Source organism: Cyprinodon tularosa, unplaced genomic scaffold (assembly GCF_016077235.1).
Source record: "Cyprinodon tularosa strain WSP-4 unplaced genomic scaffold, ASM1607723v1 ctg240, whole genome shotgun sequence".
In the NCBI taxonomy this organism is placed as follows: Eukaryota; Metazoa; Chordata; class Actinopteri; order Cyprinodontiformes; family Cyprinodontidae; genus Cyprinodon; species Cyprinodon tularosa.
Genome location: NW_024038897.1, coordinates 365,307 through 379,180, shown reverse-complemented (window position 1 = coordinate 379,180; position 13,874 = coordinate 365,307). Strand labels below are relative to the sequence as shown.

General features: G+C 36.1%; 1 protein-coding gene across 2 annotated transcripts in view; it reads right to left on the bottom strand.

Annotated features, from left to right (window-relative positions):
* Window positions 1-13,343, bottom strand: part of mvb12bb (multivesicular body subunit 12Bb) — a 55,520-nt gene extending 42,177 nt beyond the window's left edge. For both annotated transcript variants that reach the window (XM_038287591.1, XM_038287592.1), the window contains exons 1-2: window positions 13,192-13,343; window positions 9,633-9,734 (exon numbers count right to left, since the gene is read on the bottom strand). In XM_038287591.1, the coding sequence (XP_038143519.1) occupies window positions 9,633-9,725 (93 nt within the window). In that variant the 5' untranslated portion in view covers window positions 9,726-9,734; window positions 13,192-13,343. The remainder of the gene's footprint in view (window positions 1-9,632; window positions 9,735-13,191) is intronic.
* Window positions 13,344-13,874: the final 531 nt, after the last annotated feature.

Sequence of the window (13,874 nt, the reverse complement as noted above, 5' to 3'; positions counted from 1 at the left end):
TATCATGTGAGAATCACCTAAATAACTGCCAGAGTTATTTTCTAAAGGGATCCTTTACAAAGAAGAGTCAATCTAATGAGGTTCATTCAAATGAAGAAGTCATAGATCTCTTCACCCACCCACACACATTACCCCTTTGACAATAATGATGTATGACCCCGGCGGCTAGGCAGGGGGAAAACGTGGCGTGGGGAGATTCATCCAAAACCGCTGCTGACTAGATGGGCTCGAGCGTAGAGCGCAAACTGGAGCCCGGAACAGAGATGGATAAAGGGATAAGAGGAAGAGAGTACGGAGACGACGAGCGGGGAGAGGGATTGTTGGGTGTCTTCAACAGCGGTACTATGAAAGGTCCCAGAAGGAGCCCATACATCACCAGCCTCCCTCTTCCTTACAAGACAGCCCGTCTTAGCCACTTTTTCCAGGTCAGTAGCCAGCACATCCTGTCAGCGTAAACAAAGGGCTCGCTTTGTGAAACCCAAAGTCAAGCTGAGGAGTAACGAGGGCACGGTCCTCCGAGGAGGCACCTCAGGCTTCACTCTGCCACAGACGCCGGCAGCAGGGATACGACGCAGCTTGAATGTGAAACACCAACTGCTGAGCCTCGACACAAAAACAAACAAACATGAAAAAAAAAACATGAAAAAAGTCACATTGGCCTCTCTCTAAAACCCTTACATTTCCTTCTGTGCAGCTTGATCATTAAACAGACTTCAATGAGAGGAATGTCACTTCTGTGATAAGAGACATCATTGCTGTGATATTGAAATATGTCATATCATTTGATTTAAAATGCAAAGACAGAATCACCTGCCACTTGCAGTGATCTGAGAGCCCACCTGTGAAACATGTCTTGAGGGAATGATTAATATTGCGACTGTATGAAGTATCTCTGGAGACAGACAACACCAGCAAGGTGCTATGAAGCACTAAAAGGCACGGTTGCGAATTCAAAGATAAAGGCTTGAAATCAAAAATCTCTGGAGAGTGAAACCAGGTGGAAAAGAAATGGGACAGGTAGAGCAAATCAAGCACTCCCTTCAAAAAAGAATTTGACAAGACGGAAAATAAAATGCTTCACATCCCATCTTTGAACTGAAAATAGGAACAGGACTACTGATGATGTGCAATCTTTTAATCTCTCAAAGTTCAGCTGTTTTGTATGTACTCTACAGGATTGTGTGGCTAATACTCTTTAGGTGTATTCGATGCATACAATAGAGTTAAATAAGCAGGGAAGATTATATTATTAAGAAAATGAAACTTTACAGTTTTAGGAGAACTCAAATAAAATCTCTTCATAATCGACTTTTTTTTTTATCTGGTTGTACATTTAACAAGTGACAGTTCAATTTATTTCCTAAGACTGCTTCTGCTTTTCTTATCCCAATGTGCGACAGAGGTATAATTGCATGTATATTTGTTCTGAAAATGTTCTGTATATCTGCTTTAGTGCAGCACAGACCTGAGTGGTCTAAACTTTTAGACATGCAGCACAACTATATGGCAGACAGAGCTGCACAAAATATTGCATTGCAGTCTTCTTCGCACTATCAGTGTATGTGATACTGGAATCACAAAGGAATGCTTGGATATGCTAGTTTTTTAGGATGATGTTTGTTTAACGACACGTATAATAAATGTCTAATATAGTTTTGGAGAAAAGGGCAGACTGATTCTCTTTGAAACCCACAGTTGATATGCACTTTTAACCCCTTAAGCAACGAGGGTCTTAGGTGCAAATTCTGCCTGAAATGAAGTATGTGAATTATCGCAAGTACAGCTCCCAAACTTTAAATTGGAAAAACAATTGTTCGTATAAAAAAAAGGCATTGAGGAGTATCTTTAAGGTGGAACCAGTATTTTAAATGTCATCATGTCTGATTTATAGGTGGTCAAACAGAGAAAAAATTCAAACAAATTTAGCCCTGCCAAATTTTTTTTTTCCAAAATAACCACTGCAAAACACCATTTGAAACTCTGGTTAAACCCTCAGACTTTAGAGATCCTCATCTTGACTAAAGTTGAAGCATGTTGGTTCCACAAAGGATTTAGTGGGCAGTATGCTAAGCGATAAAATGGTTTTTTGCACAGTGCCAAAATTGGCCAAATTATGTAAAAAGGCATTTTTCCACTCATAAAAAGGAATCTGGCCAGAAAAATATTCTGATTTACATATTTGTAGACCTTCTGCATAAGGCAAAGCCTTTGCTCCTAAGATTTATCCATTGTTTGATGGGACTTTACCATTTAACACACAGTAATATTAACCAAAGTGAGTAGAAAATAAGAATAACAGAGCAATATTATGTAATGCATGCCGGTGACTTCACCTGAAAAAGTCGCACAATTACCTCCTACTCCTCCTTGGAAAGGTCTGAGCCTCTAGTTTCCATTGATGCTGGCCATTAGGGGGTGTGGCTAAAAATTAATAGCTGCTGTTGCATTACTCCCGCAGAGTCAATCTTTTCAGGTGGAATTTAAATCCCATTTTATTTGTTTACACCGATATAAATCAAAAAGTATATGTGAAAAAATAATTTTGTAACATTTTGTATAAATGTTAAAGCCCCATTTGAAAGGCGTGTGGATGAAACACCATGTGAATGTGTTTTGTCCATTTCTATAAAATGATAAACATCAGCTGGTGTCAGCTGGGCCCGGTACCAGGCCCGCTGGGCTTAACGGGTTAATAGCTTAGAGGCTGGTAGTAGTACTAGGACTATCGTGATTAATTAATGATTAAAAAGTTTAATTGTAATCAATAGTGCTATTGCAATATTTAGTGATAGTTTTAAAAATGCTTGTTTTTTCAGGATTATGCTAGGCGCATATTGTAAGCTAGCAGATGAAGCAACGCTGCAATAAAAGAGAATGAGGACACTAAAGAGCTTGAAGACCTACAAAACCACCATCAGCCTGGTATTTTAGGAGCATTTATAATGCCCAGCATAAATGATTGTATTAAGGGATCTCCATTTCTTTTCTGGCCTAATGACTCTGGCTTTGATGATCTTTTCATAAGTCTCCATGTCATGTGACTTGCTGTATGAGCAGTGCAGTGTGTCAACTCCTCACTAAGAATTTGTGTTGCTGTCCTAAAGTTGCAGAGGTCGCTGAATGATGCCATGCTCTAATTAGAATAATTAGTCATGTGTGCACAATTGTTCTGCTCATTGTAGGAGAGAGAGGTAAAGAGAGAAGGATAAAAAGAAGTATAATAAAAGTATGCATCATGAATATTACCTTTTTGTTTTCATTATTTTTTTTCATTATATTTCCTTTAGCTTTAGTCTCCTTATTTGTAGGTTATAATATGCTTTATAAGTAGATAAATTAATAATTTCTGAAATTTATATATAGGCTTAGGGATGTCAAGAAACTACTCCAAAGAGATTAAGATATTATTTGTTGTAAGAACAATGCATGGTTTCAGACTTAGATTTAGACTTAACTTTATTTTTATATCACATTCATATCACACTTTCTAGAAGTTTCAAATTACACAAGAAAAAAAAAGCTAAAATTTTTAAGAAAGAGACACATAAGTAGTCCCTGGTAACACTGGTGATTCAGCTTGATCTTTAAAGGAAAACTGAAAATCTAGTCAGCAAATTTGAAACACACAAAAAGAAAATCCTAAGTTTGCCCGGGATAACAGTTTTTATATAAGCTCTGTTCATTAAAAAACAGAACTGTAATGTAATTCATAATGAGGCTATGTAATCGGTCATGATAAAACAGATTAAATATTCTAGCATTAGCACAGAAGCTCAGTAAATCACTTTACTTGGATTTAGTTATATATATACAGAAGAGTTATTATTTATATCTTTATTAGCTTGTATGGTTTGTTGTATATATGTGTGTATATATAAAACTGTATCTGGAGCATGTAACAAAAGTAATTATTAAAGTATTTCTGATTCTGATTCAAAAACGCTCCACATAAAAACATCTGCCCTGGGTGAGGTCATGGAAAAACTAACTCTATACATGTCAACAAAATATCTGTAACTGAGTAAAGATTGGGAAACAATTAAGGTGGGATGAAATATGGCTTACATTTTATGGAAATATCAGTTCTGGTGTCAAAAATCCTGATTGATGGCATCAAGAAACTTGTGAGCCACTTAAATTAAGCATAATTGATGAAAAAGAGAAAGAAACCTATAAGAATCAGTAATTTATGGTGTTCAAAAGCTTAAAACATAGATTAAGAAACACAAAGGGGTCATACTTCATTCAATATTATGTAAGGTAAAATATTAGGGGACAATATTTATGTTAACTGAATCAAGACATTTCTTCAAAGGGGGTTAAAGAACAGTCTTTAAAAACAATTCACTTATATTAGGAAAGTGTTTATAAGCGGAGGTTTACCACAATGTATAAAAATTATATTTGAAATTTTGGGAATATCCTCTGCTTTATCCTTTAGATTTGTAAAACTATGGTTTAGGAGTTTAAACAATATGACATTTAGCTGAAAATGGGTGTAAAAGCTTCTCATCACATTCTGATTGTAACTCCTGCATAGAGTGTGAATATGTGAGAGTCTGCTTGCAGTGTTTGAAGTCGCGGGATGGCTGGTGGCTGGTGCTCCAGCAAAACTCCTGATCCCTGTGGAGCGGTGTTTGATCTGGGCCTGCGCTCCCTTGCGTTGGCTCACCCTGCACAATTTCAGAGATGTAAGAGCCCCATATCAGAGAGCAAAAGAGGTAATCTGCCCTTTGATCTGCTATGTAAAATGTGCGCAAAGTACTTTGAGCAGTCAGTATTAGGGAGGAATGTGAAGACTTTTAGTATTAAAAATATATACAGCTTAACATCCTGACAACTCCCCCCCTTTAATGGTAGATAAGCACACATCGACATATTAAGGTAATATTTTTGCTTGTCTCTCAAATCAGCAGATTAAAGAACATGTTGCATTGCTTAAATTATGTTTTTAAAAAAGGATTATAGTAGAAAGTTTAATCCAAAAACAGAATTTCAACAGAATAAAGAACATTGACATTAGAGCTAGCATTCTGCCTGACATTTAGGAAAAAGTTGGTGTTTCTGTTATTTATGATCCTTACTCGTTCCTTCCTTCCTTCCTTCCTTCCTTCCTTCCTTCCTTCCTTCCTTCCTTCCTTCCTTCCTTCCTTCCTTCCTTCCTTCCTTCCTTCCTTCCTTCCTTCCTTCCTTCCTTCCTTCCTTCCTTCCTTCCTTCCTTCCTTCCTTCCTTTTCTGTTGTGTTATATTCACAATGACACTGACAGTTAAGAGAATATAGCTAACGACAAAACAAAAGAGACATAGTTCATCGGGGCTATATGTTATATTTAACTGCTCTAATAAAATAAGAGAAATAACACTTTATGTTCCTTCCACCAAGGAAGCTGTTCTTTCTCTTCTTTGTATGAAATCATAAAATCAGAATGCTTAATTATTATAAAAAGACTACCTGTTAAATGATGCATTTTCTTCTAAATCTGTAGCTGAGGGATAACATAAGCTCCACTGTGATGAAAAGCATTAAATCCCTTACTATTAAGACATATGGAAAATGAAATGAAAGAGTGAAAAAGATTTGGTTGATTAATCGTGGAGCACTAATTCGGGCTCTAAATTGCTCAGTTAAATACTTTTAGAAAACTCTCTTGGATTCAGTTCCAAAATTTGCTTTATTTTTGTGGATATGTGACCATCTATCACAGAGATCTATACTTCCACCGTCTTCCTCTCAGCTCAGCAGTGCACAGATAAACTTTCAGGTTATAAACTTCTCGCCTCAGTTGTACATCAGCTGAAATGCATTAATGCTCAGATGCAAAGGGGGAAGTCTGTTGGGGTTTATTTCTGTTTGTCACTAGCTGGTGATATGCGTGCAGCTTTCCTGCCTGTAGCTTCATTCTTATTCCACCCACCATCATATGCCAGAGATTTGAACAAGCTGGGTGTGTAGGGTGGAGCAGGAAGAGATAAGAATTGGAAGGAGAGTGAGGGTTTGAGGGCATGGGGTGAAAAACAAAAGAGATCGGAATAGGAAGAGAGAGAAAGAGGAAGCAAGGTCTGCCCTTGAGCTTGTTTGGCACTTTGTTTAACTTTCACATGCTTCTCCCTTTTCTACCCGCACTAATTTAATCAACAACAAAAAAGTTCTGAACCAGGTGGCAGTTCTGTGCTTCACATCAGGGCACTCTCTTGATATGTTGAGAGTGCTGTGTTTTTAAAAACAAATGAGGACAAAATGAAATAATATTGGATCGGGCCAAATATCATTAAACATTTGGCTCTGCTGTGTCTGCAGTAGTTGTGGCAATGATTAAACGGTATCCTCCGAACCATCAAAGCAAACATTAATAAGTCATTTAAACAATTCAACATCATCATGGAAAGCTGCCAACATCTGTACTGTTTATTATCTGTGCAGTAGTTTGCAATGTGCAACCATTTAAAAGTTTTTTTAAATCACAGTTTTAAATCAGTTTATGTTTTTCTTTATTTAAGAGGAAGTGTGTGAAATAGAGCTTGATAAAGTTTGTAATTTTCTTAATTCCTGATTTACTATCATATTTAATATAAGGTAATAACTGCAGGTAAAATATTTCAGCCATTTCAGCCTGGATAAATATACCAACTGGATAGTAAATCAGCCTCCTCAGTTCTAAAGCAAGCTAGATTAACATAAAATTACAATTTCAAAAAAATTCATGGCATAATGCCCTGCTCCTCGGTCACCCAAGAAACGTCAAACTTGTGATTTATTGTCGAGGAAACCTTCAATTCAAAGTCTCTCAAACAGTTTTATTTTTTATTCGTATTAAGAAAAACACCAAAGCTGTTGATGTTTACCACTGACTTTAAAAGGTTAATAACAAGGAGAGCTGTAGAGAGCTAAACAATAAGCCATTGTAGTGATAAGTAAGTAAATATTGTGAGCTTGCCTATGAAGCTGCTATAACTGCCAACTTAATCGTTTAATTCTTGGAAAAAAAGAACAAAATCCTAATAAAAACAGTAGCCACCTTAAATGCTTACGTTACCCACGATAGCCTTACAGTCGGAACAGCCCCTCTTTTAAGTAAGTAAGTAAGTAAGTAAACGTTATTTGTATAGCACTTTTCACAGACGAAGTCACAAAGTGCTTCACATGATAACATAAAAACAACACAAGTAAAAACAGATAAAATGCAATAAAAGCTAAAATAAATAAGTGAATAAAACAGTAAGCTATGTGCTTTGGAAGGCTAGTGAAAACAGGTGTGTTTTTAGCTGCTTTTTAAAGATATCCACCGAGTCCAGAGAGCGCAGGGACAGGGGGAGTTCATTCCAGAGACGGGGCGCCACCGCTTTAAAGGACCGGTCTCCTCGGGTTTTAAAACGGGTCCGAGGAACCATAAGCAGCTTTTGACCTGAAGACCTTAGGCTACGGACCGATGTATACGGCTGGATCAGACCTCACATGTAGCCAGGCGCCCGTCCATGAAGGGCCCTGAAGGTGAGGACCAGGATTTTAAAATTTATCCTGGAAGCAACAGGAAGCCAATGTAGGTAATACATTTGCTTTACTTTTCACTAAAAGAAGTTTAGCAAATCCTGCTTTGAACTGTCCAAGATTTCGAAAGCTGTCTTCTGTAAAATGCTTAGAACAAATGAACAGCTGAGCATCAAACTTTGCAGGGATCTTCTGATAGACAAAAATAATCCATGCCTCTTGAGTCTTCGGATCCTTGGGAAGAGTGTAAAAATGTTCCCCTTTACGCCCGTGGTTCTGGTTAATTTTCAATAGAGAAACTGCCCGTTTTGTAATTCTTGTAGAAGTAAAACCCAACTGTAGGCTAAACAGCTAATCTAGTGTCTTCTACCTATATTCATGTTCTTGGGCCAGAGACCGGTGCGCTGGTTTGTATGTCAATTTCAGGGCTGACAAAAGTACAGGCCAGAACCACATAAGGCAAAATCCCCATATTGATGTCAACTCGGTGCTTCGTTTGAAGCTACCCGCTTTATGGTGGAAATTTAGAATTGTGAGATTTGCAGAGAAAGGAGGTGTTGATGGGGTTTGAACTTCTGTGTACATCCATTTCATCCACTGAACTATCGTTATTCATCTATGACAAGGTAAACTTGGTTTTGACCCCCTTAAAGGTTTGTATTTAATGTATAATTCTCCTCATTTAACATGCTGTGTAGAATTATGGGTATTAACTTACAGAAATATATTAGAAAAGATTGTGTTGCAGCAAAAAATTGCAATAGGTTTTACAAATAAAGTAGGTTTTTGTGACCATACTGTCCTCATCTACTATGTATAAATTCAAATATAATGGCATTTAAAGCGCTTGTATATTATAAAATAATGAAATGAATGTACAAATTAACAATTAATGTACAAATATAATTTTGGAGATAAAACTAAATTCACCTTACAAAAATGAAATCAAAATAAATGTATTTCTATTGCTAGAGTCAGATTGGAGAAAACTGCTTATTCAGAGTTAAAGTTATTTACATCCTTCCTTAGTGTCAAAAAAGCTGTGTGTCACTGTTATATCATTGTAAGTATATTTTCTGATATCATTACTGAAAAGTTTCTTATATTTATTTATTTTTTTGTAAGAGGGCAATAATTTAGATATCCATGTTTGCCCTGCATTTAGCTCCATCCACAATCTATCAGCTCTTACTACTGTAGTTTCCCTGTCTGTGAGGAAGAAGAGCATCCCTGCAGAATGATGCTGCTAAACTTCATCCTGGGGATGTTGTGTTCAGGGTAAAGGGTAGATCTAGTTTCCTGCAACACATAGCATTTTATATGTAGGCTGAAATTTTTGTTTTAAACTGCTCTAACTAAAACACCCTCTCCCAAAGTTTTTTTTTTCTCTTTCACCAGTTATCCAGGTAACAGAGTCTCCCATTTGATCTGAGGATCTATGCAACTCCTCATGAGCATGAAACGTCTGGCTGCTCCTCAGCTGGATTCCCACTTTGTACGTCCTGTTAGTGCAGATGGGCTAACATGCATTCACAGGTCTGCGGCTGTGGAATATTCCTTCTATTTTAGAACGGCAGATTTAAACCATTGCTACACGAGATGTTTAATGCTGTCAATGTAATTTTATACCTTTCCAAAAGTTCTCATTCATTCTTCTGGAATATCGTTTAGTCTATATGATGTTTTTAATTTGCATTTATGTTCTCTAATACAAACCTCCAAACTGCACACTAAACAGTTAACATTCTTAAGAGTTTATTTTTCACACAGGTGGAATGTTTTTGGGGGAATCAATTAAAGGGACTTAATGCATAACTACACCATACAGTACTTTTTATTTTTATTGCAAAACATCCCCATATATTTTGCTTCCACTTCATAGATCATGTGCTACAGTAGTTTGTATCAGTTTTTCACTGAAAAACTGTAGGAAACTATAGTAACCTTAATGGTTGTAAAAGTAGGGAATATTTTTTCAAGATGCTTTGGATAATAACTATCATCCTCCTTTTTAGATTAACAACAGTATTAAGAAAGAGTAAATCAAATTAAAAGAGCAGTTGGTGTATTTCCTTCAGCAGATGGATAATCATTTCAGTTTCAGTCCTTATCCATTTACTGAGGAACAGACAGTATCTCTACTCACAACATAGTAGCCATCAGGGACTTTGTTGAGAGAACTAAGTACTCCAACTGCAGAGATGGGGTCCATTGGCAGCTTGTTGCTCTCTTCAGACATTATGGCGATCTGTTAGAAAGGCAGATGAGCGGCTTAATATATTTCTGCATGCAACTGTGAAAATATACAATATTATTTCCCTTTTTTAAAAATACAAAACAACTAGAATGTAATAATAAATAGAATAGTAGTAGCACAAAATGTGAAAGAAAATGAGTATTACTTTGTTTACAGTGCTGACCTGCAGGATGGAAGGGGTCTTTTTAAGTCTAAATGGCTACATTATTGACTTCTTGATGAGGCCTATTAGGCTCCAGAAGAAAAAGTGGCCGCCTAATCTAGGATCAAATGACAAGTGGGACGAGTGACAAAACAGCATTCGGTCTGACTTCACCAAATCACAGATTAGGGGGGAGTGATCACATATTTTCAAGGAAGTCCCAATCAATTGCTATCTATTTCTGTCTAAGGGAATTTTTGCCTAATGGATATGCGAGCCTTTTTACTGGGTAAGTGGCTTTGCAAAGGTTCTCTTATGCAGTTTTATTAGATTAGGTCTAAAGCATTCTTGCACTAACTGACAAAGTTGCAGCATTCAATCTTTATATTTACAAAATCCATTGCAATTAAGCTGATCAAATTAGAGGATTTACTCCAGAAACATGCTGTCTCGTTAACAAATGCTAGATAGCTGTACTTATTCAAATGAAACCGAATGGTCATTTAGCCAATGGAATGAAAGATATCTTTGTGAGTTTAATTTGTTCAAATTAAACTTTTTTTCTTCCAAACCCAAATAAGAGCTCATAGACTGAAAAAAAAAAGTTAAAGAAAAAAAACAACCTTTAAACGTAATCCTCTGTCTTCAGGAGATCGAAGATAGTGATGTTATTTAAGGATAAAATAACAAACAAAAAAAACATAGAAAGTCACTGTTTCATTACACTTTATAGAATTACAACAATGTGACCTTTCAGCTACAGTTTTGTTTAGCCAATTTTAGGCGGGCTGAAGCCTCCAAAGCTCTAGCAAAATAGGTGAGAACAAAATGCAGACATTCATTTAAAGAAGAGAGAAGGAAAACTTTACATCTGTTTACATTTTATCAAAACTAATTATCATTCAGTCAGATTAATTGTGCAATTATTTGATGAATATGATCATTCTCTTTGTTTTCAGGTAAAATCCTGGGATGAGGGTAGACTTTCGTTTCATCATAACTTTATTCACCTCAACCTTTTTTAATTTTTAGCACAAACTCAACATGTTTTCATCTAAATAGTAAGCAGCTCATAACTGTTTAAGGCAAAACAGATGTGAATAGATGGAACCCTTTAAATGATCTATACCTTATAATAAATTAACTTCTGAAGCCTATATGACATGGGACTGTTTAACTAGTCGATCTATATCGTAATCTATAGCACTGCGTGGTATGATATGCATATATATATATATATGTATATATATATATATATATATATATATATATATATATATATATATATATATATATATATATATATATATATATATATATATATATATATATATATATATATATATATATATATATATATATATATATATATATATTTTTTATGCACTAAGAGTTTCAACAACAATTACAACAGTAGGGAGGGTTTGTAGTCTGTAGGAGACCTTGGTCAGAATGCATCAGTCTGGTTAAGCTCCAGCCATTGGTTGACTCTGAGTTACAGTTTCAAAACAAACCAGCCAATTCCTTTTAGTCATTCCCTCCCAAATGATCCAAGTTACAAATGCTTCTCTGAATATGCTTGGTTTAATGTATGATATTTTAAGTAAGTTTATGATGAGCACATTAATTCATTGCATTGCAGGGATTTGTTGTGTACAAGAGCCCAATAATTTACAAATACACAGACTGCAACTAGGGGCTTTTGACAGAGGGGGCTGGCAGAAAACACTTCCCCATCTTTTAAAGCTGCAAAAAGCTGAATAAATGTTAAGATAGATTTTGATTAATTAAAGTGATGGCTTTCATTAAATGTGCAGCTGACCGTACCTATTTGACATTTCCATTGCAATCATATTAACTGAGAAAATAGTTCTGATATCTAAATTTGGCACATTTTTATTCATAATAATAAGTGCTGCTAAATTTAAACTGACTGATTTTGACATTTCCTGTAAGGCAGGTAACCTCATCATTTTTCTTCCTTCCGGTATAACCCTTAGAGGCCTATGTCTGTTCATTTTCAATTAATTCCAACCATGTTTAACACTTTGATTCTTTTTTTTTTTCATCTAAAAATGTATCTTTAAAAACAACGTTATTTAACCGTATTTATTTTCTTCTCGGTATGCACTAGTTGGTACTTAAAGGTATAGAGAACAATCTTTTATTTTGGATGTATCATCTAAATAAGTGGTCATTCTAATTGTCAATGATTCTGGTGATATGTTTACATTAGGCCATCCTACAAGTCCCCAGTAAGCTATCTTTTGTGCACATGTGTACTTTAAGGGGTATATCTGTCGTGAGCTACGGTTTCAGACAGTCATTGAAGCTCGCCTTTCTCACGGTTCGTTGAAAATGGCTGTGGGGCGTAAGATAAAAAGTGTCTACAAAGAAAAGAAAGGCCTCAGAAGAGGCAGATATATCCTGGAAAGCTTTGCGCAGAAAGCTCTCCTTGCAAAGCATTATGGGATTTGCTTTCACAGCAGCCCGCTGATGCTAATCAACAGTGGCAATTAATAACAAAGATGGCACAGGCACTGCGTGGTGGAGGAGGAGTTACGTGACCAACGGAGCAAAAAGCAGTGATCATCTGTCCGAACAGTCAGTTAACGGAGTTTGCTATAAAGTCCACCATATAGTCCCCACTCTATATAGGGACTGAGGGATTTAGGGGTTAAGGTGGTTCAGGCACAGTAAGCGTGTATGAGCTATGAAGACAGCAACTTCTAAACAAGGAGAAATGGGGTTGTACATGCTCCTGCATGCACAAAGGATGTTTTTTTTTTTTTAATTGCGAAAATCCTCAACGATACCTTCAATATAAAACTTAAAAATCTAAATGGTGTCATACACAAAAACTATGATCATTTACTGTCAAACAATTAAGTAATCATGACTAGTTTTTAGGAAGATTTCCAGAATAGATTGAATGAATCATGGTAACCACATATCTATTAATTAGAAGAAGATCTGGTTTAGTAAAATGTTTTGGGAACAATGCACTGTATTTCCATCCTATTGATCTCAGTGACTTTTACTAGTGTTGTGTCATTTACCAACTCCGGTCTGCAAGAATAGGCCACTGGCTACATAATAAAAAATACAGTAATTTCATACAATGGAAAAATTACATTATACACAGTTTAAGGCTATAATAAAAATTGGTAAATGTGTCTATGTCAGTATTGTGCTTATTTAGCTTCCTTAAGGTTTAGCATATAAACTTCTATCCACACTAACTGGTCACAAAGGTTAAACTTAACGTCAAATAAATCCCCATGCAGCTTGCTTCCATATCTTTACCTTTTCAAATATGAAGGTCTCACTTCGCTGAGTATTTTCACCTAAGCACAACGGTGTTCTGTGTCATGAAAACTCGAACACTCAAGAAAACTTCCGCTGATCCTTTTTTGGTAATCATTAACCTTAAAGTCCACATGGTGACATCACAAAAATCTACAGCCCAGTTCAAAGTCTCTGTTGCTATTCATCTTCATTACTTGCCTGGAACAGAAAAGACTAGTTAACATGTCAGTTTTCTTTGTTAAACCTTTGGTGGCTTTATTTCTTTGCCATAACTTATCCGGTCTAATTATTAGAGTAACTAAATTTGCGGTTGCCCTGCACTTTGACTCTCATTACATAGATATATCTACGGGTCGAGCCTCCTGACAGCTGCTTGTCTCTCTAAAACTTATCACATGTCGTTGTTCTAATCAGATAAAAGTAAGACAGAGCAATGTATTTACTTAAGCCCTTACATTATTAGCTTAGTCGTGCATCTCCCTGAGCACAGAAGTTAAAAGCCTCTTTGTAGACTCACTAAAAGGCCAGCAGGCAACAGATGCTTCCCCATCATCAGGTTTATTATTTGTACCATCACTACACCAACGATACAATCTTTCAGTTAATTAAAATCTGAGACTTGCTGCTCTGTTCTGTTACAAGGTGCCATATGCTGGTATGTTGTTTCTTCTAGGGCTAAA